We start from the raw sequence: 23,868 nt of genomic DNA, 5'->3' as shown, positions 1-23,868 counted from the left end.
GTATATCCAGACCAACCCCTCCAATTTAACGTTATTTTTTTTTAACTCTAACCCTTAATTTGTCTGCTTATCTAAATCGGTTAACTTGGAGGGCTACCGTGTAAAAATGAAAGGCTTCAAAAGAAATTATCGGATTATCCTTATCAACCCCTATTTTTCCGCTTATCTTGGAGGGTTGTCCGTGTTAAAAGTTTCCACCTATACACACAAATAAGACAAATTACGAGGGTATAAATGCAAAACTACGCGGTCAATAAGGTTTCGTATCTTTGATGACCTTTCCATGTTAAACTTCGTCAGTGTTTATCCAACCAGCACGTGACAAATTTAAAGAAAGAGACGTACTCCTACAAACCTGGCTCTCGTCGTCGCCAAGTTTTGGGGCAATCTAATCATTATCTTCTTCTTCTTCTTCATCTCCGTTGCGGGATACCAGAGGAGATGGCTACGGTTCTGAGAGGATTAGGGAGGAGGGTTTCGATCGGAGTGAGAGGTTTCTCCAGCTCGAGCGAGGTTGAGAAGCTCACGGGGGAAGGGAAGCTCGTCAATCTCTTCTCCGCGATCAACCAAGCCCTCCACATCGCTCTCGATACCGATCCACGGTGAGCCCTCGCTGTTTCTTGAGATTTGATCCTTGCGTAGACTCAGAAGTATTAAGAGAGAGGAGTAGAATCGTATGATTTATTTGATTTAGGCATTAATCCTGCGGTTGTGATTTCGAAATGTGACATTGTTTTTGAAAAGTTTCTTGTGAGATTGAGAAGCCAATCCGAGTCTGAAGCCCTTAGAAGTTTTAAATTCCTTTTTCTTGGTTTATTTCTGTGTGTTTTTGGCTAATTTGTTATAGAAGTTGAAGCAGAACTAGTCGTTTCACGGAAAGATTGAAATATTTTCCTTGCCAAAGGTAAAGGTAAAAGTTTTGCTTTTCGAAACACGTTTCAAAGAAGTAGCACATGCAACAATGGGAATAACACCTTCATACATCTTGCCCTCCTCAGATCCTGCATAAAAGTCATGTCTTGTTATTTAATATCTTCATGTATTTCTCATTTATGTGTGCTTCTCATTCATTTGATCCGATTCATCCTTTGCTTGTTATAGGAGTAACTACAACAAAGATTTGACTATCTGCATTGTGTTTAAAGTGATGACATGTGACTTTTTAAAGTTTCTCATGCCTAATTGCTCTTAAAGTCATTGGTGTCCTCACTTCTGGTGCTCTCTTCAATTTCCACACTATTTTGACGTTCATATTGCACTAAAGTTGAAAATTATCTTACAGTTCTTACGTATTTGGAGAGGATGTGAGTTTTGGTGGTGTGTTCCGCTGCACTACAGGACTGGTTGATAGATTTGGTAGAGATAGAGTTTTCAATACACCCTTATGTGAACAGGTATACCACTATATGCAACTTCTCAATCTGTCATTTACTATTATTTATATTGATACACTTAAACTTGCTAACAGAATCAACTGTTTACAATATTGGATTTGCTAAGATTGATATCGAGGGTTTTGTATCAGCATTTGTTTTTTATTGTGCTGTGCTGTTTTTATTTATTTCACAATAGATCCCTTATATATCATCCTCGGGCTTTTACTTTCATAACACATTCTTTCTCTGACCAATTCTTTCTTACAGGGTATTGCTGGATTTGCAATTGGCCTAGCTGCTATGGTGAGTACCAAGGAAAGCTCAGAGTTATATATGTTTATCAACTTTCTTCCACTAAAATTTATTTTCTTATGTATTTTAAAGTTCCATGTTATGGTGATTGGTGGATAAATACTCCAAAATTCTTTGGTGCTGATAGAAAACTTCAGAGTTGTATTTCTCTTTTTCTTTGTGTTACAGGGTAATCGAGCTATTGCAGAAATACAGTTTGCAGATTATATATTCCCTGCTTTTGATCAGGCATGCCATTTGTTATACCCTATTCTTTTCTGTTTCTTTTTGTAATAGGTTAAGAAAGTTAGCCCTATCTGGATTCCAGTCGTTTATGAAATTATAATGTTACACAGATTTGTTATTCACAAGCAGCAGAGTGCAAGCATTTAGTGCCAGTGAAGCACATGCAACTTGCATGTGCCCTTTCGTTCTGATTCTTTTAAACTAGAATTTTTTACTAAAATTCTTTACTTTTTTGGAAATCATAAAACACTGTTTTTGATCTGATGATGAAGTAGAAATTTGTTCATTGATAACACAATAGAAAGGCCCTTGCTGCTAACCTGCATCAGCAAGGTTTAAACTTTAGATCAATTCAACCTCCTTTAGAGAAAATCTGTGTTAAGTTTCTGTAATTTCATAATTTGCATACTGGCATTTCCAAGAGAGAAAAATAAATTCTTGGATTGACTGCAAAAACGTGATGCAATTACTTTTACAAAGTTTTGGAACATGGATACCCTTTCAGATTCAATTTAGGTGCTATAAAAAGTAAATATATAGTTTTGCAGTATATACTGATGAAGTTTGAACTACGCAAATTTTTACTATGAGGTAGCATTTGAATAGTTGACTTATTATACTACTATACTAATCATATTGATGTAGCTGGTAGTACATTCCTGGTATCTTCATGCAACAATCATATTTTTATTTTATTTTATTATAAATGTAATGACCATACTAATCGCATAAGAACTTAAATATTTCGTTACACTAATTAGGTCAAGACATGCTTCCTTGGCAGATTGTCAATGAGGCAGCTAAATTCAGATATCGAAGCGGGAATGAGTTTAACTGTGGGGGTATGCTTTTTCTTTAGCAGGCTGACATGCTCTGTTGCAGCTTTTCATGATGTGATATACTTCTGTAACAGGTTTAACAATAAGATCTCCTTATGGAGCTGTTGGGCATGGTGGCCACTATCATTCACAGTCACCAGAGGCTTTCTTTTGTCATGTTCCTGGTCTTAAGGTTATGCTCCCTGTGATACTCAGCTCTAGCTGTCAGACAAAATGTTTCTTCAACTAAGAGTGGCCTGGTCCAGTTTTGAATTTAAATTAATTCTTCAGAATATGGCATCTCAAAAGCTTCATAAATTAACTCTCAATTCTTTGTGTGAGCAAGACTAGATTGAATATATTCAATTTTCTCTTTCTAACATTTCAAGAAATAAATTATTACAGGTGGTGATCCCTCGAAGCCCTAGGCAAGCTAAGGGATTGTTATTGGCTAGCATTAGAGATCCAAATCCAGTTGTATTTTTTGAACCAAAGGTACGAATGACCTTGTCTTGTGTTCATCTTGATATTTCAATATCAGAATATAAATCATTTCATGGGGATCATACCCATCACATGAGATCATTATATCAGTATAAAATAATATTAAACAAGTTAATCACATTACAAAATATCTTGGAAGAAGACATACCTGCGGTATGAATAGCAATTTCTTGGGGGCACTCAGTTTAGCTCTTTTATCTCACTGAACTTATGGTGTTTACTTGTTCAGTGGCTTTATCGCTTGGCTGTTGAAGAGGTTCCTGAGCATGATTACATGTTACCTTTGTCTCAAGCAGAGGTAAGCTTATCCTTTTTAAAATTTTAGTTGTGTTTGTTTGTGAAAAATTAATTTGTTTGAAATCTAACCAGGTGATTAGACCTGGAAGTGACATAACCCTTGTTGGGTGGGGAGCTCAACTTTCTGTATTAGAACAAACTTGTGAAGATGCTGCAAAGGTCAGTTGTCTATAATTGGTGATGTCTATGAAGTATGAAGTTGAACTATGAACACATAAAAGGGGTCTACTGTTGCATGACATCCGCACCCTTACTCCATTATTACTAGAAACAATGTTTCTGTTGTTAAAACCTGCTCCAACCAGCACACGTAGTGCAACCCTAACCCTTGACCATCCTCTAGCTTCTCAAAGTGTTCGTTGAGCTAATTTGTCAGTTCTTGTTCAACCAAGAGTGAGATTGGATTGAGTTACCCTCTCTGCATACCATATCTTCAGACACGTCATCCTGCATGTGATTTATTAATCAGACAGTCCATCATAGATTTTGTTAATTCGAGTCATGTTTACAATAATTTTGTTATGATTGAATCAATGCAACAAAATTGCAGGAAGGAATTTCATGCGAACTCATAGATCTAAGAACACTCATACCATGGGATAGGGAAATGGTAGAAGCCTCTGTTAGAAAGACTGGAAGACTTCTGGTAAGATGAGTTCCTTTGACTGTAGGAGTTTGGTCACTATTACCTAAACTTCAGCTCTGATGTGTTCCTATCATCTAACAGGTTAGTCATGAAGCTCCGGTGACCGGAGGATTCGGAGCTGAAATATCTGCTTCAATTGTTGAACGCTGCTTCCTAAGGGTAAATCTTCTCATTTTAGCTATAATTAATAAGTCTCACAAGAAAATAATTTCTTTTATCCGTGTCTAGTTATATACTTATACATCAGGATGCAATTCTTGTAGTCAACATGACAGTTATTAGTAGTATTTAAATTTGAAGGCTAATATATAAGGCATAGTCTTTGCAAACGATGTGGTTTGCCAAAGGAGAACAAGTCCATGGATGACTCTGTAAAACTTGGGATAAAGATAATGCTAAGAATCTTTTTCTAGGGAAAGAGAAAGCAAATATCGCTCCTCTTTACGACTAGTTCCAAACAGACTGTTTATGATGGTTTTCATTGTATTAATTTGATGGTGTCACTGAAAATTGCTGAATTTTTGTATGACAAACTTCGAGTCATCAGTCATACACTCTTCTTTCAGCTCTTTATTTTTCCCTATGCTATCTATACATATAAATGTAAATTTATTATGATTATCTCAGTTGGAAGCTCCTGTAGCCAGAATATGTGGACTTGACACTCCGTTTCCTCTTGTTTATGAACCTTTCTATATGCCCACAAAGAACAAGGTCAGCTGCTCTCATTTATATACCTGCCTTTGGAATTCGTGCATGGACACTAACCACAATCTTACTTGCAGATCTTGGATGCAATCAAAGCAACTGTAGATTACTAACTGGACAGCCAATACTGCTTGTGTTCAGGTCTAAATTACCCTTTTACTGATCCAGTGGTTTCTGTATATAATATAAAGGGGGTATATCAATAATGTATCTATTTTCTAGCCAATCATATTTACTATTTTGCCATCGGACATACTAAATATTAGTCATACATTTAACTTGTGACAAAGGCTGGTTTGGTGACCCATCCGGTTCAATCGAGCATGTCATTGAATATATGTTAATACATAGATTACACATGTTGAATATTTAAATCGCGCTAAAAAAATAAATAGAGAGTGGTCGAGGCATTTGAATAAATATAATTAAAATTGTAACACCCACAACCCTAAACACGTGCATGGCACGAGCCCACATGGCACGTGCGTGGCACCTGACTAATTGGTTAGGTAGTAACAATCAAATAAACATGTATAAACATCATAATTTATTCACAATATCTAAACTAAGAAAAACACAAGTCTAACCACCAACAGTACACGGATAACCCTACTTGGGCTCCACACAGGCCACAACACATCATCAAGAGTTTTTCACCACAACATATACACAATGGTGGTACATATATAATTATACAAGTACAAAGTCACTTGCTAAAATATAAGTTAAGGATAAAGGTACACTTTGGAGAATATCCACTAATATATCAAATAAGATAATACATCTAACGCATAGCACTAATCACACACTACTCTTCACCTACTGGCAAGATCTATAAGGGAGTATCTTGCTCCACTCGTTCACTTGGGTTTTTGGAAACGAGAAAACAAAGAGAGTCATGAGCTAAAGGCTCAGTGAATAGACATTATCTCGAATAAGTGAAACCAAACAAAGAGTAAATCATGTACTGGATAATACGAATCAGAAAGAACATCATGTTATGAATGAGAGTATGAATTTAACCTCGATAATATATAATTGAAATGTAGATAACATGTCATAACTGATAAAAGCATATAATCATCGACAATAAGTAAACAAATCTTCATGTCATACTATCATCATAACTCTCTCAAATATGATATATGATGCATGTCGTCTATGATCATGCAATGATGTCAAATGTAATATATATTATGTAAATTGACCATTTGATAATCAGGTATTCAGATGAGAATAAAATCATATGCAGTTCTCAACATCTCAGTCATCAATGTCAGCTCTATATGTCGTCATCATACTATACCACTGTGCACAGTCAACACCCGGTACCCAGTCTTAACATCATGCCCGAAGGCTCTGAGCATACTCTGTCATCCGCAAGGAGTATCTCAAATATAACCATACCCTGCCATCTGCTAAGGGTATCAACATCCATCCAGACCAAGCACTCTTCTAGCTAATAGAAATCTCGTGAGGATAACTCGCCACATATGCCATGGCGAACGACATGTGTCCGAACGTCGCTGCGCACAACAGACTAACGACCTTGGATGTAAGGCCAACAGGACTGCAACTATGTCGAGCGATCAATAAGTGCATCCTAACCCTCGCGCCCACTCGGGTATCCTCACGCTTTCTATCAATTATCCTATCAATTACATTTCATGCTTTCCTTCTAAGTGACAAAGGCTAGTTTGGTGCGAGCTGACCCACCCGGTTCAATCGAGTGTCATTGAATATGTGTTAATACATCGATTACACATGTTTGAATATTTCATTCGCTCTCAAAAAATGAATACGAAGTGGTTGAGGAATTTGAATAAATGCAATTGAAATCCTCAAACACGTATAATTGTTGGCCCATATGGTATGACAGATTCGAACTGACCCTGAGTCTCAAGCTCTTGGTGGCATCCCACTTGAGCCAAAATTAGCCATCAACAGGAATCAAACAGATCGACTACAAGTAAATACATAAGAAGAAAAAAATGGGAGATAGAGTGATGATCTACTGCACACTTCGTTAAAAAAAAGATAAAGTATTAAGTACAATCACTTATGCATGATAAGAGAGGGAGGGAGTAGGGCGACAATTTTGGAAGCAAGTCTTGCCCATAGCCAATATCTACAGCACTACAAATAGTTTCAGCTACAACAGTAACTCTCAAAACTCTCAAATAGAGAGCTAGCTATAGCAGTAACACATGCTCACCAAGGTCGAAGTCAAAAATACAAAAATATCAAAAATGGAAGCGACCGAGTAGAAGAGGGTAGAGGAGGGCAGTGTGGATTCATCATTTACATCGACATACAAAGCAAATTCAGATATATTCATAGCATAAACACATACATGTGCATACATAAATGAAAATAGATGGAGGGGAGACATGACTGTGGCAATAGAGGAGCCCTTGTGAGTTACGATCAAGGTGGAAAGATGCGAACAATGACAAATGATGAAGTCGACACTGAGGTTAGAGAGATGAGATGGACGACAGCAAGGTGAAAGGCCACGAAGAGGATGGCAGTAGAATATATTGAGTTTCACTTAACTAAATTAATTTGAGCTAGCCCCATAAGGTAGCGGTTAGGTTAGACCATTGATCTTATGTGGGTTTGCTCATACCCATGGCTAAATCATTTGAAGAAAAAAGGAAAAAGAGGAAGAGTGAATAGAAGAGAAAGAAAAGAAAGAGTAAGAGGGTTTTTCTACACAAAACAATGGTTTGCACTTAGAAATTTTTTAGTTGGGATTAAGACACAATTATCTTCTTCTTCACATCTGCAAGGGTATTCGTGCTTCAAAAAAATTTGAGTTTCTCTATCAGACATGTACTCTAAATCTTAAAATTTGAAGCTAAGATTATTGATTTTCTTGTGGATGATCTTCTTGTGATTTTAAAAAAACTTGTTGTGATAATATTTTTGTATCAATTCTCTTGATAGTGAATTATGTTTTATGACCCATAATTTTTCTCTTTGAGAAGAGTTTTCTACGTAAATTTGGTATTTTAACTCTCTTTAGAGCTGGTATTTATTAAATTATATTTTTTTCTTAATTGAGGTCATTATTATAGCTTGTTAGTGTGATATATCTCTTGGATAGGAAAAAAATATGCTCATTTCCAATAAGATGGATGGAGGTTTGAGTAGAGATACTGAAGGAGGGTGGATGTTACATGTTCCTTTACTAGGTTAGCCAAGAGCGTAAGACTGTCCGGTCAAATAGTAATAAAATATTGTGATCTTTGGGAAGAATTAGTCTTGTTAGTTAGGTAATTTTGTTAGTTTCCTATGAGATAGGTTGTAGTAAGGTTAATTGTCCTTGTTTGTTGGTGAATTAGTTGTAAAAACTTCTTTTATTTAGTACCATGAATAAATTTTTTTATCATTCATGAGTTCGAAGATTAGATATAGGCTGGACAAAAATTTAACCCTCCCTAGATACAGAGGCACTTTAGGCCTCACCGAGCTTTTAGCTGTGTCTAGTCTAGACTTCAAACTATATGCATCACTGAATAATTGCTTTGAATCAAACGCTGCCGAGAATCGAGCTAAGTCACCAAACTACCAACTACCAAATAATTTCTCCACAATATTATTTGAGATTGGAGATGAATGAGCAAGATACCTACCTACCAACTCTAGTCACATTATTTAGAGTCGGAGTTGAATGAGCAAGATACCTATACCAACTCTAGTTATATTATTTAGGTTTGGAGTTGAATGAGTAAGATACCTACTTACCAACTCTAAGAGTTCGTTGGTTGGCATTATTATGAATAATATTAGGTGACGGTCTAGAGTTTTCATTGAGATTGGCTTGGATTTCCTCCAATAATTCCTGTCCATTTCCCGCATAATATCGTCATCGCATACGCATAGAGATTCACGAATCTTCAGGAAACTACGCTCGTCGAAAGGAGGCTACTTTTCTCCAACTCTTTTGTTCACTATTCCAACCATCTCCAGATCTCCTCTAATCCTCTTATTATATTATATAATACCCGCTTGATCCAACCCCAATCAAATCTCACCATGGCTTCTTCTCCTGCCTCCGCTCCGATTTCCCTCCCACTTGCCGGCCGCACGGCCATCGTCACCGGCGCCTCCCGCGGGATCGGCCGCGCCATTGCCACCCACCTCTCCTCCCTCGGCGCCGACCTCATACTCGGATATGCCTCCAACTCCGCGCAAGCTGACCTCCTCGCCGCCGACCTCAACTCATCCTCCTCCCAAACCCGCGCCGTGCCGGTCAAAGCCGACGTCTCCGACCCGGCCGGAGTCAAAGCCCTCTTTGACCGGGCCGAATCCTCCTTCGGCCGGCCGGCGCACATCCTCGTCGCCTGCGCCGGGGTGATGGACTCCAAAAACCCCTCGATCGCCAACACGGATCTCGAGGACTGGGACTCCACCTTCGCGGTCAACAGCCGGGGGGCCTTCCTCTGTTGCCGGGAGGCGGCGCGGCGGCTCGCGCGCGGCGGCGGCGGGCGGGTGGTGGCGGTATCGTCGTCGCTGGTGGCGGCTCTGTCCCCCGGGTACGGGGCGTACACGGCTTCGAAGGCGGCGGTGGAGGCGATGGTGCGGATCCTGTCGAAGGAACTGAAGGGGACAGCGATCACGGCAAACTGCGTGGCGCCGGGGCCGGTGGCGACGGAGTTGTTCTTCGCGGGGAAGAGCGAAGAGGTGGTGAGGAGGCTCGTCGAGTTAAATCCGATGGGGAGGCTCGGCGAGACTAAGGACATCGCGCCCGTGGTCGGGTTCCTTTGCACCGATGCCGCGGAGTGGGTCAACGGGCAGGTCATTCGGGTCAACGGTGGGTATATTTAAGAGCGAGGATAGGTAGTAGGCTTATACTTGCTTCTTTCTTTTATCAAATAAATATTTGTTTGGGTGGCAGCAAGTCCGTTAATTCATGGATTGTTTGTTCTTTTTTGCGTCTGTGGGTGGGTGGATTTGCGGATTATTTTAGAGGATAACCTTAAGCCACTAATATATTTTCTAATTGTGCCATTTCCTTATATAAGTTGTTAAAACTTTCATATTTAGTGATACATTCGCAAGGACTATTTCCTCTTTTTATTTTAAAAACAGGGTTCATGGGTTCACTCTTATTTTATTTTTATTTTTTATTTTTAATTTTTGGGTTCTCTTTATTTCAATTATTCACTATCCAAATATGGATGTCAAAATAAATGACCGACTCAAACTCAGATTCGACTTAATCAAGTTTAATTTGAATTTTAAGACGAGCCTGAAATAGGGCAATCTCCCCTAGACTCAACTAAATATGCTTATTTACACCCTTGGTCTCAAGATAAATCAAAATTGAAATGTGCCGAGATTGGCTTGTATTTAAACATTGTTAATGAGGCACGCATTGCCTTTTATCACTTTTTCTCTCCATCATTTCAATCACCCCATTGTCTTTTATCACTTTTTCTCTCTTCATTTCAATCACTCCACCCTCAACGAGAACGCCACTTTCATGGATTGTTTGTTCTCCACTCCTCTAGCCTCTTTCGACAGCCTCCTCATCTTCACCTCCTCATTCGCTCAGCCTTCTTTTCCTCTTCTAATCAAGCTCGGCACAGTTCTTTTGCACCCCTAGAATTTTATATATTTGAATTATTATTACTTTTACATTTTTACCATTTCACTTATACATGTAGCATTACTTACGACAAGCACGGAATAATAGTTTGCCGCTTGTGGAGTTGCGGGAACCGAATAAGGCAGCAGCTATCTTCGAACATTTATAAGATAAATGCGATTAAAGGGACGAGAAAACAAAAAAGTAGGATAAACCCCCTCCACTATTATTCTAAATTATTCCACCGTTAACCCGGATAACCTGCCCATTAACCCATTCACCTTCGTCCTTGCAAACCAACCCCACCACGGGCGCGATATCCTTCGTCTCCCCGATCCTCCCCATCGCGCATCCCGCCGCGATCTTCTTCACCTTCTCCTCGCTCTTCCCAGCGAAGAACATGTCCGTCGCCACCGCCCCCGGCGCCACGCAGTTCGCCGTGATCCGAGTCCCCTTGAGCTCCTTCGCCAGCGTCCTCACCATCGCCTCCACCGCCGCCTTCGACGCCGTGTACGCCCCGTACCCCGGCGTCGCTGTCTCCACCAGCGTCGACGTCACCGCCACGATCCGCCCCCCGCCGCCGCGCTCTAGCCGCCGCGCTGCCTCCCGGCAGCAGAGGAAGGCCCCCCGCGCATTGACCGCGAAGGTGGAGTCCCACGCCTCGAGATCCGTGTCGGCGATCGAGGGGTAGCTGGGGTCGAGCACCCCGGCGCAGGCCACGAGGATGTGAGCCGGCCTGCCAAAGGATGACTCCGCCCGATCGAAGAGGGTTCGGACTCCGGCCGGGTCGGAGACGTCGGCTTTGACCGACACGGCCCGTACATGGGAGGAGGAGGAGTTGAGGTCGGCGGCAAGGAGGTCAGCTTGGGCGGAGTTGGAGGAGTAGCCGAGGATGAGGTCGGCGCCGAGGGACGAGAGGTGGGCGGCAATGCCGCGGCCGATGCCGCGGGAGGCGCCGGTGACGATCGCCGTGCGGCCGGCAAGCGGGAGAGGAGTCCGATCAGAGGCGGAGAAGGAAGAAGCCATAGGGTTTGGATTTGGTTTAGAGTTCTGGAGGTTTCGTATGCTGGTATATATAGAGTGAGTGAAATGATTTGGGATCAGAACAATGGAAATTGGAGAGGAAAGATGTCCTCATTTAAGCCGGTGGGGGATATTCTGTGGTGCAGAGCAGCACCGTATCTTATCGATTATTTGATTGCGTAAACAATGACGTTTCGATTCGATCAATAAATGAGTCGACCAAAAAATATATAAAATTAAAAACAAAAAGAAGTCATTGTTTACTTAGATGACGTTTGATTCCTGAATAATTATTTATAAATTTATTTTTTAATATATTTTGTAATCAAATAATCATTTATATATGTTTTAATTAAATTTTTTATAAAGTAAATCATATGATAAATTAAATAGAAAATCTTATAAAATCATGCAGACTTTTTAGTAGAATTTTTATTAACAAAAAATAATCAAAATATCCTCGTACCTAACTCCCCATTTCGTTTATTTTTTGAATTCATATGACGTCATTTTTTATGTTAAAATTGCTCTAACTCAAGATCACAATATTTTGAACGCATTAAATTCATTAGTTATACTTATTCAGAATTTGAAAATAAAAAAAAATCTTATATAAACTTATTTAAAACAATTGTTATAATTTTATTTGCATTTTACAATCAGACAATAAATTTCGGTAAATTTCCAGTACCTTATTCGTATTTAAAAAAATATATATGTTCTAAAATCAATCTCTATATTATTGAAGTGAAAAGTGACAACTTTTTTGTCAAACTAAGTGTCAAGCGACTATTTTGATTATTTAATAATCCAACACGAGAAGATGTTTTTATTATCTAACGACGGAAAAATTAAACGATTGAAAATTCTCATTTTATCTAGGGGTAAAAACGGATTGGTCATATTCGGATATGAATTCATATTTTTAGTTCCTCAAGCCATATCTGAATTCATATTTTTAGTCTAAAAATACGAATATTAAACATATAATAAAATTTAAAATTATATTCTAATTAAATGAATACGAATAATTTTTAAATAAAAAATCAAATCTTAAACGGATATAATTAATATAAAAATATTAAGAGTTTTATGATAAATAATTTTTTTATATGTAAAATTTATAAAATTAAAAAAATTAATCTCTATAAATAATATATAATATATTATTAGTAATAAATATTAATATTTATAATTTAAATAAGTAAACTAAAAACTATAAATTATTTATAAAATTTATAAAATAAACGAATATCCCATAGTATCCAAATCGAATAAAAAAAATTTAGCCGATTAAATTTTTATCCGAATCCCTTTCTTTAATCTTAGTCTTTTTATTTGTACACTTTAGACATTGCAAAAAATTTTAAACGTGAAAATGTAAGAGTCAAAATAGACAAATTATTTAAAAGTTTTAATAGAAAATTGTCTTTATTGTTAGTTTAATAGAAGAACTGGCAGTTTCATACAAATTAGAATTACACAACCAAAGTTTCCATAAACTACACGGGATTAAAGTGCATTTTAATAAAAATTAGAGTGCCAGAAACCTCAGAGATCTTGGTGGATAGTGATCATCAGATAGGCTATAGCACCAATCAAGAGTAGCAAATACTTATCTCACCTCATTGGTTCACTGCTATCCTCATTAGGCTTTCCAATCGACCTACATGATCATAACCTCATAACCAAAGAGAAAAATCTACAAACAAATAAAAGAAATCTAGCAAAAATGCCACCAAAAAGAACCATAAAAGGCCCAAAATTGCATGATGAGTCAGAAGTAGCTGGTTGAGGACATCATCTTATAGAAATCAATGGGAATCCGTCTGATTTGCTTCATCATCCAACATCATACAAAAAATTTGAAGAAAAATAAAAGCGAGAGGAAAAGATCGAAAATTTTGAATAAATCACGAGCTGCGAAGAACAAGCTGTGGTTCGGCGGTGAAGAAACCCTAATCGATCTCTCTTATGGTGCCTCCTCGGTTTATTATATAGGCGGTAGGCTGGTGTTCTGGTGTCCCGCGGTATATAATAAGCTATAAGCCTATAAGATGTGCCGAGGGCATGGCCGTAAATTTCCGGAAGAATTCAAATCCCAGAACGCCCCCCTCTCCGTTGTAAGGTATCCGGATTGGAAATCTCACTCGACTTGTCCGAAGCCCTTTTCCGTTTCTGAAAAACCCTAAAGGAGCCTCCTTTCTAAATTCTGGCGGCCATTCCCGAATCCAAATCAGACCCCAATCTCTCTTTTCTACGGTTCTACCCCAATTGGCACGAAGAATATTCTTGATCTCGCGTTCAGGTATTTCTACTAGTTTCTTGCATCGAAGTATTAGATTATGAAGTAGCAAGAACCCGATTTGCGTTTCGAGTTTGCTTTGCTTTGCTTTTCCGGTGGATAAATCGATCGTAATGAGAAAAATTAGATTTTCCTTGTGAATACTTTGGATCCATGTCTTATTAGGTTGTTCGGAATGTCGTTCTTGGAAAGTTTAGTTCTTTCTTTTTGCCAAGTGGATTCGAGCCTCTATTTGTCGAATGATTTTTATTTATTTATATTCTAAAATGGTTAATTGGGAAAGTTTCAAAGATTTTGATAATTGCAGTTGGGAAGTTAATATTTCTATGGATCAATTGCAGTTGTGCTTCTTGAATTAGAGAGTTATTTTTTCTATCATGCCTCACATAATTATTTCATGTAATATGAGATTTTATTTGCCATGGAAAATTATGAACGATCTGTGATATCTATCAATGTGTTGAATCATTTAGACATTAATATGCTGTACAATTGACATCGGAATGATGTATGACTGCCCCCATGTTCGTCATTTTTTTTAGCAATGTCTAATACAATAGTGCTAAAATGATGCAATTGCATTTACTATGCATGCTTTAATCTTGAAAATTGCATGCTCAAGTGAATGGAGTATTTTTTTATTAAGAAAAATAATAGATTATCTCTTGCTTGAATTGAAGTGCATGTATACATCAAATAATCATGTCTATATGTGATGTTATTCCACATAAAATGGATTTTGCTGAACAAGTGGCACCGAATGTGTAAAAGACGTATTTTCCATTGCATTTGTGTTAACTCATGATCCTTCAATCTCTCCAGGGCATATCATGGGTGAGAATATTGGCCTACTGCTTCGTAAAGAACTGGAGAACATGGGAAGGGATGCAGAGAGCTGCAAGGCAGCAATGAAATCTCTGAAGTCTTATATCGAAGACCTGGACTCTAATACCCTTCCTCTCTTTTTAAATTTTCTCTTTGGAACCAAAGAGTCTAGCTCAACTTTGGAAGAGTGTACAATTTCACTATTAGAAGTACTTGCAAGAGTTCATGGTCGGAATATTGTGCCACATATTGACAGCATGATGTCAGAAATCACAGCAACCATGTATTCCAGTGAAGTGTCTCCATCGCTTAATCAGTCCTGCTGTAAAGTGGTAGCTGCAATTGCTCGTTATGGAATTAATCCTTTGGCACTAGACAGTGAGAAGAAGAGGATTATTAGATCTCTTTCCAGGCCGCTGGCTGATTGCTTGATGGTTATGCAAGAGAATACGGCATCTGGGGCTGCTTTTTGCCTCAAGGCTCTTGTGGAATCTGAGAACTGGCAATATGCTTCAGATGAATTGGTGAATGAGGTTTGCGTGAAAGTTGCAGGAGCTCTTGAGGAGAAGCATACTCAGACAAATTCACACTTAGGCTTGGTTTCAGCTTTAACGAGGAAAAATCCTATGTTGGTTGAGCCCTATGCCAGATCTCTAGTAAGATCAGGCTTACAAATTTTGATTTCAGGTATTAATGAGAGCAACTCTCAGAGGCAATTATCAGCCATTCAGATGATCAAAATCTTGATGGAGTGCATAGATTCAAGAAGCATATCTTCTGAAATTGTCAACATAGTTGATGTTCTGGAAAATTGTCAGAATAATCAAATGCCATTTGTAACTGCTGCAGTTTTGGAAACATTAGAAACTGCCCAGGTAATAGCTGAAGGTAAACGATATCAGTTAGAAATCTCTAGTCCCTTCACAGGATCAAATTTTGATGATAGATGCCATAGGAGGACTTCATGGAGTGCTATAGATAGTGCCAGCTTCAGTGCAACTAGATCATCTGAGTTTCCTTCTCGTGAGTTGCATACAAGTGATTCTTTTGTCAACCATGGTTCTCTTGCTGATTCCCCATCATCAATGCAGCTGTCTCCATGTAGCAATCGGTTTTCTAGGCAAGGAAACTTGAGACAACTGAATAAAGATATTGATGCTTTGGTTAGTAATAATGGATTTCTTCTCACTGCCAGCTCGGGTTGTCATGATTCAGTAGTCCCTCTGGAGCTAATTAAGCCACATAATGAACACCCAGGCAAAGATGCCCATGAAAGCATCACATACATGACGAACAGAGTCACATCTCCAAAACCTCAGGTACGTTAAAGTAACCTTGGTTGCAACAGTGTCCTCCTGAGTTTGGATATGCATCGGGATGGCATTGATATTCTGTGCTCTCTCACAGGCAATAGCATAGTTATTCTTCATTAATGTTTGGATAAAATTATTAATCTTTAGAACAAATATACCGAGATGAATCCCCATGTCTGTTGGGGCTTGATGCTAGAGCACTTTTTTCAATGCGCATGAATACAATGTGCTTTTTGGTGAGCATGTCATTTTTAAGATGAGATGGGGAAATCACTTTCTAAATTGTCGCAGGCTTCTTCCAAAGTCATTTATGTCTATCACCAATAAATTGCAGCATTTTAAAACTATGCCACTGCATTTTTATGTTCTGTGAATTCAAACTTGTCTGGACTAAAGTTAACTTAGAAGATATCGCTGCTAATGCTTGTATCACAGAGATCCAGGTCTCAAATTACTGTTGGTGATGTAAAAATGTGCTCAACTCCAAGGAAGTGTCTCTGCTATCATCAGAATTCAGCAGAAAACCCTGTCTGTTGGAACCATGAGAGAATGTGTGGCAGGATGTCCCTGAGCCCAGCTTTAAGTCAGGTTCGACGAGGTTCAGCAATGGCACTAAGTGGAGATCATCTTTCTCAGGATCACAGTCATGATTTCAGAGGAGGGACCTCTGCAAACTTGAAGCAGCTGAATGAGCACCAGCATGTTCAAGAAGCTCACCTCAATACAGAAGACATGGCATCATCTGCTGGCAATTTACTTGCAGATGGTGCTTGCAAAGGCTCATGCAGATTTTCTTATAAAGACAGTAACATCCAAATCATGAACACAGAAGGAGTTGGATGCAGAATTGCTGCTCCGAGTTTCATTTTTTGTCTTTGTGCCCTGCTTATTGCCATCATCTTGTCAAGTTTGTGGATTGGCGAGGATAGAACTCTCCATGTAGTTCCAACATAAGCTGGTGCCTCTAAAGAGTTTTCTCTCTTTGCCATCTCTGTTGTTGTCATGCTGATATTCTGTACATCTGATAGTTATTAATCATGGGAAGCAAAGTTCACATTTTTTTTATTGGCCTTGACTACTAAAAAGATGGCTATGGCCAAGTTGCATTTTTCATCTTGATACGGCTCGAAGTTCTCTAACTAAGTGGGCCATGCTTTTGAAGTAGCTGCGCAGTTTGATTTTATAAACAACTTGCAACTAGGGTTATAAAAAAAAGCTTGGCTCAAATTTAGCTCAGAGCTCTAAATAGGTTAAGCCGAGCTAGATTTTCTAGCTCGAAATACTAATTGACCAGGCCGAGCTAGAACTCTTGACTCAATTAGCTCAATATGTATTTTTTAAATATATCTTCCATTTAAATATCTATAGTAATATATTATAATTTTAAATTAATTGGATGACATTTAATTTCATGTTGGGAAATGAAGAGTTACAAATTATATTTATATTTACGTGATCCTCAAAAGATTATATTATTATAGCTAAAAAGTAAATATATAATGAAAAAATTTAAAAACTAAGATAGCTCAAGCCGAATCGAGCCAACTTGATATTAAAAACTAAGCCAGCTTACTCAAGCTCAGCTAGTCTACACCCCTAGCAATATACAAGCAAAAGAATCAGTTTAAAATTAATTGATGTCAGGCATGACAACTAGTCCAGGTTGGTCTTTCAGTTCCACATTCAAACTTTGCCAGCTTTTACATTTTATTTCGAATGTCCGGGCTTCACTTGATGTATATTATGTAGACCAAGTCAATTTAGTTTGAAGAGAACAACAAGAATTGGATTGATTTTAGTATATGGCAATAATATACAACAGTTTTATCCCACAGAGTTTTCTTCTATTCTTTAAACCAATCCAAATATCAGAACAGGATATTCTTTATTAGTATCAGCTACCACCTTGGTGTGCAGTTCAACAATGCACATTCCATTATCACTTCTATTAATAAATAGTACATGGGATTGCAACAAATACAATAGAAGCCCACAGGAACTAGTGATAAAAATTTGTAGCTTCTCAAACCAAGAAAACCCAGAGGAGTAGAATTTCAGCAAGGCCACCTTTACAAATATTGAAGTCTTCTTCAATCCACCAGAATAGAACTACCTCACAATCTCACACTTATGTGGCTAATAAGAATAAATCAATGAACAACCACCGTGCTTGAATTCCACAGTAGCTTCAACTAGAGTAAGAGAAGTGCAAAAAATACCGGCATGAAAACCGCAAGCAACGGCGCGAGAAAGACAGCTGAAGCAGATGATGGCCATGCGGCAATTTGGATGGTAAAATTGCAATCTGCTGTTGAGGGGTCTTGTGTTGTCTCCATAGCAAGACCTTCAAAGATGCAGCTCGATTCCACTTGGCTCTGAACTTGGAAATACATGTTGAAGGCATATGAGGCATTCCCATTGGCATCCAAGCCATTGCATGTAGAACCATATTCAAGTGCAGTGCAATCAGAATACTGGCAAGCAAAGTCTATGTTACCACCTAGCTTGCTTGTGTCTTTCGCATTCGGATTGAACACACACCAAGTTCGCGACAAATACTTCACGTCCTTCGCCGCCACAAGCATGGTGTTCTGTCCCTGACCTGAGAGATCCATTGGATACTTTGGCTGCCCATCATACTTAAAGATCCCCCAGTGACGTTCAAAACTACCAGGAGCAATGCTTTTCGCGTCTTCATCGATTAGGCCAAAGAGATAGACCTCAATGTACTGGTTTGGCCGGAGAGGTGTCCCTTGGTTTGCAGCTAGACGCTTTAGAAGACCACTGTAGAACCTCTGCGCATAGGATGCTTTGGCATGTTTGTCGCCGTCAGTTGGCCAACCGACCTCTCCGACAATGATAGGTAAATTGCCTAAACCAACTCTCTTTAAAGCTGAGACCAATGTGTCGAAATTGGCATCGAACACATTGGTATACTGAATTCCGTTGTCGATAATAGGATTGCTCACACCATCAAAGAAAGCATAATCCAGGGGGAAGTTGTCATTCCCATACAGACTTAAGAAAGGGTATATGTTGACGGTGAAGGGCGCGCCGGTCTGGTTGAGGAACTGGACAATCTGAGTCATTAGATCATTGATGTCTGTCCGAAATCTTCCTGCAGAGGGGACTGGGTTGTCTACAGGGGAATTATACACATCGGCATTGAGAGGGACGGTAGCCTTTATTGTGTCACCCACTCCTGCCTCATTGAGGGCATTTTGTATGTTTTGGAGAGCAGGAAAGGTGATATTTAGGAATGAATTATTGTAAGATGAGAGAAAGGGCTCATTTCCAACTGCTACATATCTGCATGAAGCATTAGAAAGGAACTCGTTATTTAATCCGCGGCTTATAGGAGAAATTTTGTAGTCAATTTGAAGCTACTAAACACAAGAATTTGTTTAACTTGTTTCAGTTGCAATATATCATCTACAGTATCCGAAAGAATTCAATGTTACAATCATCGGTCGGTCTGATCAAGAGTTCAATCTTTTGAAAATTCTAGCTTCATTGTGGTAGATTCATCACATTTAGATCAATCTATTAACATCAAACAAGTATAGACTTTCTAAAACTTGCAGAACATAACTATCAAATCTGACAAAGATAGAAGGAAATAAATTTCTGCAACTCAATTCATCAGTTCAGCCATTAAGAGCTTCAGACTTACTTAATGGTAACTCCTCCATCGAAGTTGTAGCGAGTGACGTTCTTATCGACCCACTTCTTCGCCGCGTCGTAATCATTCATCTTAGCTAACATATTGTTAGGAATAGCAATCATGACTTCGATGCCACTCCCAGCCAAAGCCCTCATGGTTGCGGTGTCGGGATCGAACAACTTGACCTTCTTGATCCCATTGTCCTTGAGGAGCTGAACTACTATTTTAGGTTGCAAAGGGTGAGTCGCCATTGTTCCCCAGTTCATCCCAAGCCCTTCAACCATGGAATAGGAGAGACCAAGTAGGAATACCCATATCACCCATCTAAGCTTGCCCATGTATTGCGGTTAAAGATCACCTCCAAGGAGCGCAAAACTGGGATCTTTTTTATAGGATGTAGGAGAAAACCTGGAAAAGATTCAGCTGGAGAATAATAGGGGATTATTCAACTGCCTATTATCTCTATGACCAAGACAAAGGCATGAATGGAGGATGACCCAGATGAGAAGAGATGAGATTCACCAAGAAAAATCCGACCTTTTTACACGAATAAAGTAAGGAAACACCAAAAATGCTCTGATTTTTTTTTTCTTTAGATTGTTGAAAATGGAAGCTAGATCTTAAGCAAAACCCAGTTCAAAAACACGGTTTTCTCATGCAGATAGTAGTTGTAAGAACGAAAGGAAGAAAGTGAAAAAAGGATAGCAAAAAGGCTCGGCAGGATAGGGTATTATAGAGCTTTGCGGCCTTCCTCTGCCCCTTTTCCTCCTCAGATAAGGCATGGGCAGAGAGGATCGCAATGTGATGCATGTTATTAAATTTAATTATTTGTCGGGGTTAGTTTTGTCATTTAAGGAGATCTAGGGAGCTGAATATGACGTGGCAAGCGTTGTCGAGATCTTACAGCAGCCGACATTTGGGGCGGGGGGGAATGGGTAGTCCATGGCACGACTCGAGGGCCTCGAGGGCGTATTTGTTATTAATTCGAAGATCCAGGGCATTTAATGTCTGAATAGCACGTGCCGTTAGAGGGAAAGAGTGACGGTTAGATCTGCATTTGAAAAATGTGACCGTTTTATTGTTCCTTTGACAGAAATATCCCCTTCGCTATTAGGTCCACATCATGTGAACGAACTATTGAGGAAGTAATTTGAATAATTATTAGAAAAATAGTTGGATCTTTGGAAATTTGTTGTATAATTTAAAGTATGATTAGAACGGCTCATTATTAAAGAACCATTTGGTCCTGTAGAAAGTTTCAAGATTACAAGAAAATTCTGGTGCATGTTGTGATAGAGAAATAAAACATATTTACCTCTAATTATTTCAGTAACCACCGTACAGGTAGCAATTGACTGACGAGCAGAAAACTTAATTTAACAAGAAAAACGCATGTAATCTTCTATCTTCTCGTTTAATTTATTTTTATTCTCTAATAATAATAACCATCTTGTTATTTAAAAAAATAAACTGTATTTATCATGATGGTTATGTCTAAGTTTACTTCACTCTTATATTTAATTAATCTGCAGATCGAAATTGAATATATATATATATATATATTTTTTTTTCCACTGATCCACCAAACAAATAGACTGTTTACCTTCTATCTGAATTTAGGCCACCTCTCCTCAATCCTCTTGGTAGATAGAGAGGCATTTCTAGTTAGATGAGAGAGGTTTCAATCTTTTATGTCATGCAACTGACCCATTTCTTCTTGCTTCTTTCTTAGCTTCTTGGGCCAGTTATTGGGCCATTCTTGTAGGGTTTTGGGCCTACATTTTTGAAGTACATTTAATAAACTGTTAGGCCTAGCACCCACCTCTGCAACTAAGGGACTGTTTGGATGAACACAAGTAGTCTGTAGGACTTTGGAATTTGAGGGAAGTTTCCACAGTAAACGCCCTTTTAAAAGAACAGTATTAAGTCAAACTTCACTTTATTTTCCTTTTCTGAACTTTTTGTCACACACTCTCTCTCTCTCTCTCCCCCTCGTCCAGCCAGCCACCGCCGTTGCCGCCTACTGTTCCATCCACGGCCAACTTTTCCTCCTCTTTTTTTTTACCATTATTTTCTAAACTATGTAAATTAAGTATTCGAGCTTTTAGTTACACTTTTCTGTTCTTACATTAGGGGCAGTGATGAAACCGGAGAACTAATTAAACCATATTTTCGACTTTATTTCATATATTTGGATGATGGGTAAAACTTTTATATGATTAATTTCACAATGGAACTTTTTTTTAAAAAGAATATATGCTCTAGTAGTATTTAATAAGAGACATCGATCGCCAATAATTTACTACATTTCTATGTATTGATTAGGCCGTATCATTATGGGACCACTTTTGTCAATCTAAATGCTAAGATGACGTTACGATGACCGCCCATGCGACACCTTTTCCGTGCGACTGCAACAGTTAGAAACGAAGGCAAAACAGGAATAAAAAGGTGTTAAAGATAAAGTGGGACCCGCCTGGTCACTGACCCTGCTGGGGCCCACCACCTTCGTCAACTATTTCCCGTGTTGGGCCCCACCTGTGCCTCGGGAATTGAGCCCCAAGGGTGGGGGGGTGGGGGTCCGCCCTGTGGCGGAGTTTTTTTTTTTTATATAATTTAATTTATATCTAATTTAGTTAGTATATAAACCTGAGTGTATACGTAGATTTTTTTTTTTAAAAAGAAAAAATTAATCCATAGGTGCTGAAGTTATCGAAAGAAAATTATTCCAAAAATATTACTTATTCTAACGACTACTTTTTATTTTCATGAGTTATTTATTTTTCTTTATAGCATTTGTAAGCACGCACGGTAGGAGAACAAGGGTACCACTGAGAGTGAGGGAGAGTTAATATCTGAGAGTCGAAAGCAGCATTAATTACTAGCAGCGAAAGCGGAACTCGCTTTCGGTGACGAGAGTCAAACCGGAGACCGACGTCCATTCGTTCGAAAGAGTTCTTAAAAACAAACTAATCCCTCCAAATTAGAGAAGAAAAAAAGGCGTTCTGTAAAAGTTAGCTGACATTAAAAATGAAGGCAGAGAGAGAGAGAGAGAGAGAGAGAGAGAGAGAGAGAGAGAGAGAGAGAGAGAGAGAGAGAGGATACTCGTCGAAAGGCCAAGAAAGATCGATGCTGCTGCTCTGACGACTGTCCGACCAGGCGAAGCTTTCGGAGTTCCTTCCCTCCAATAACAGGAACAGATCATATAGACAAACAGTAAGGCAAGTACTAGCAGCGAACAGTGATGGAATCTGGAGAGCTAATTTCCAAAACCTCTTGTCATTTTCCAGTGTAATCTTTTCCTCATGCTCTTCAACTCCAAATTGAATTGAACTTTCTTCTCCTGTACCAACTGGAGCCGGAGAACTGTGCGAGGGTTGTTGGGTGCTGCTGCTAGAAAAGTTCGGTAGCTACGAGGGACAGCAGCTAAAAGGCTTTGCATGGGCATCACGGAGACGAGCCCAGAATTTAATTGAAAGCGTCGTATGATTCCGTGTAGAGCTCCAGGAGGAGGATAACAAAACAAAATAAGAGAAAGAAAGAAAGAAAGAAAGCAAGAGGAAAAAAAAAGGATAACATGAGCACCATAAAAAGTGTAAGCCAAAAGCTAAACATAGCTTCTCTCAAAAAGCCTAAGCATATTGTCTTCTCATGCATGTAGTTTTGTTGATTCTATTTGTTTTTCCACGATTCTATGACAACATAGAAGAGGCAAAAGCTGCCAAACCGGTCAGTTCTGACTTCAGATTGTGATCGAAAAACATAATAAACCTCTTTATTTTTCAGGGAAACTGGTTGCCGGAAAGTTCATAAGGATGCATGAAAAAATTTCAAACCTGGACGGCGTTTAGCTTTCACAAAAGCCAGTCTAACCTATTAATATAATGAGTTTGAAGAATGATACTGATTTGTTAAAGTTATAATAGTCATTATTGGTTTCTTATTAAACCGTTTAAGTTTTTAGTTTAATATACGGTGCTAACATCCACTAGCATTTTGGAAGTGGAACGTAATTTATATAAGTGCTGGATTTTAGAGGCTAAAGAAGTTAGTGTATATTAATATAGACTATATGTAATGTATAAGTTATTAGATTTTTAATCTAATTGCTCACTTTTCTCCTAGCTTTCCCCCCAAAACATCACATCTCGCTTATATTCGACACATGTCCAAATGGGATCCACCGGCTTTATTGCAAATCGATCTTTATCTCCAACTTGGTTGGATACGTAATGTATAAGTTATTAGATTTTTAA

The 23,868-nt window shown here is 38.7% G+C and overlaps 5 protein-coding genes and 2 non-coding genes across 7 annotated transcripts; 3 read left to right on the top strand and 4 right to left on the bottom strand.

The window, feature by feature from the left end:
• Positions 1 to 289: 289 nt before the first annotated feature.
• Positions 290 to 5,175, top strand: LOC140796240 (2-oxoisovalerate dehydrogenase subunit beta 2, mitochondrial-like). The gene is made up of 13 exons (XM_073149179.1): positions 290 to 602; positions 1,283 to 1,394; positions 1,644 to 1,679; positions 1,857 to 1,916; positions 2,698 to 2,755; positions 2,827 to 2,924; positions 3,137 to 3,226; positions 3,465 to 3,533; positions 3,605 to 3,691; positions 4,083 to 4,178; positions 4,260 to 4,337; positions 4,806 to 4,892; positions 4,964 to 5,175. The coding sequence occupies exons 1-13, from the start codon at positions 442 to 444 to the stop codon at positions 4,997 to 4,999; spliced, it is 1,068 nt and encodes a 355-aa protein (XP_073005280.1). The 5' UTR covers positions 290 to 441; the 3' UTR covers positions 5,000 to 5,175.
• Positions 5,176 to 8,120: 2,945 nt separating this feature from the next.
• Positions 8,121 to 9,980, top strand: LOC140796242 (NADPH-dependent aldehyde reductase-like protein, chloroplastic). The gene has a single exon (XM_073149181.1). The coding sequence runs from the start codon at positions 8,928 to 8,930 to the stop codon at positions 9,717 to 9,719; it is 792 nt and encodes a 263-aa protein (XP_073005282.1). The 5' UTR covers positions 8,121 to 8,927; the 3' UTR covers positions 9,720 to 9,980.
• A 503-nt stretch (positions 9,981 to 10,483) lies between these two features.
• LOC140796241 (NADPH-dependent aldehyde reductase-like protein, chloroplastic) lies at positions 10,484 to 11,700 on the bottom strand. The gene has a single exon (XM_073149180.1). The coding sequence runs from the start codon at positions 11,506 to 11,508 to the stop codon at positions 10,714 to 10,716; it is 795 nt and encodes a 264-aa protein (XP_073005281.1). The 5' UTR covers positions 11,509 to 11,700; the 3' UTR covers positions 10,484 to 10,713.
• A 1,352-nt stretch (positions 11,701 to 13,052) lies between these two features.
• Positions 13,053 to 13,139, bottom strand: LOC140797097 (small nucleolar RNA SNORD24). The gene has a single exon (XR_012110589.1). It is a non-coding gene; the product is annotated as a small nucleolar RNA SNORD24 (small nucleolar RNA).
• A 138-nt stretch (positions 13,140 to 13,277) lies between these two features.
• Positions 13,278 to 13,358, bottom strand: LOC140797090 (small nucleolar RNA R12). The gene has a single exon (XR_012110582.1). It is a non-coding gene; the product is annotated as a small nucleolar RNA R12 (small nucleolar RNA).
• A 224-nt stretch (positions 13,359 to 13,582) lies between these two features.
• LOC140796047 (protein SINE1-like) lies at positions 13,583 to 17,013 on the top strand. The gene is made up of 3 exons (XM_073148885.1): positions 13,583 to 13,813; positions 14,633 to 15,954; positions 16,384 to 17,013. The coding sequence occupies exons 2-3, from the start codon at positions 14,641 to 14,643 to the stop codon at positions 16,900 to 16,902; spliced, it is 1,833 nt and encodes a 610-aa protein (XP_073004986.1). The 5' UTR covers positions 13,583 to 13,813; positions 14,633 to 14,640; the 3' UTR covers positions 16,903 to 17,013.
• An 801-nt stretch (positions 17,014 to 17,814) lies between these two features.
• LOC140795980 (glucan endo-1,3-beta-glucosidase 8-like) lies at positions 17,815 to 20,315 on the bottom strand. Its single transcript, XM_073148812.1, has 2 exons — positions 19,622 to 20,315; positions 17,815 to 19,257 (listed from the first exon to the last, which is right to left on the bottom strand). The coding sequence occupies exons 1-2, from the start codon at positions 19,948 to 19,950 to the stop codon at positions 18,141 to 18,143; spliced, it is 1,446 nt and encodes a 481-aa protein (XP_073004913.1). The 5' UTR covers positions 19,951 to 20,315; the 3' UTR covers positions 17,815 to 18,140.
• Positions 20,316 to 23,868: the final 3,553 nt, after the last annotated feature.

This window comes from Typha latifolia, chromosome 10, assembly GCF_019914945.1.
Source record: "Typha latifolia isolate L0001 chromosome 10, TyphaL0001v2, whole genome shotgun sequence".
Classification (NCBI taxonomy): Eukaryota; Viridiplantae; Streptophyta; class Magnoliopsida; order Poales; family Typhaceae; genus Typha; species Typha latifolia.
Note: the sequence above shows the minus strand (reverse complement) of the source record. Positions and strands in the feature narration are given on the sequence as shown.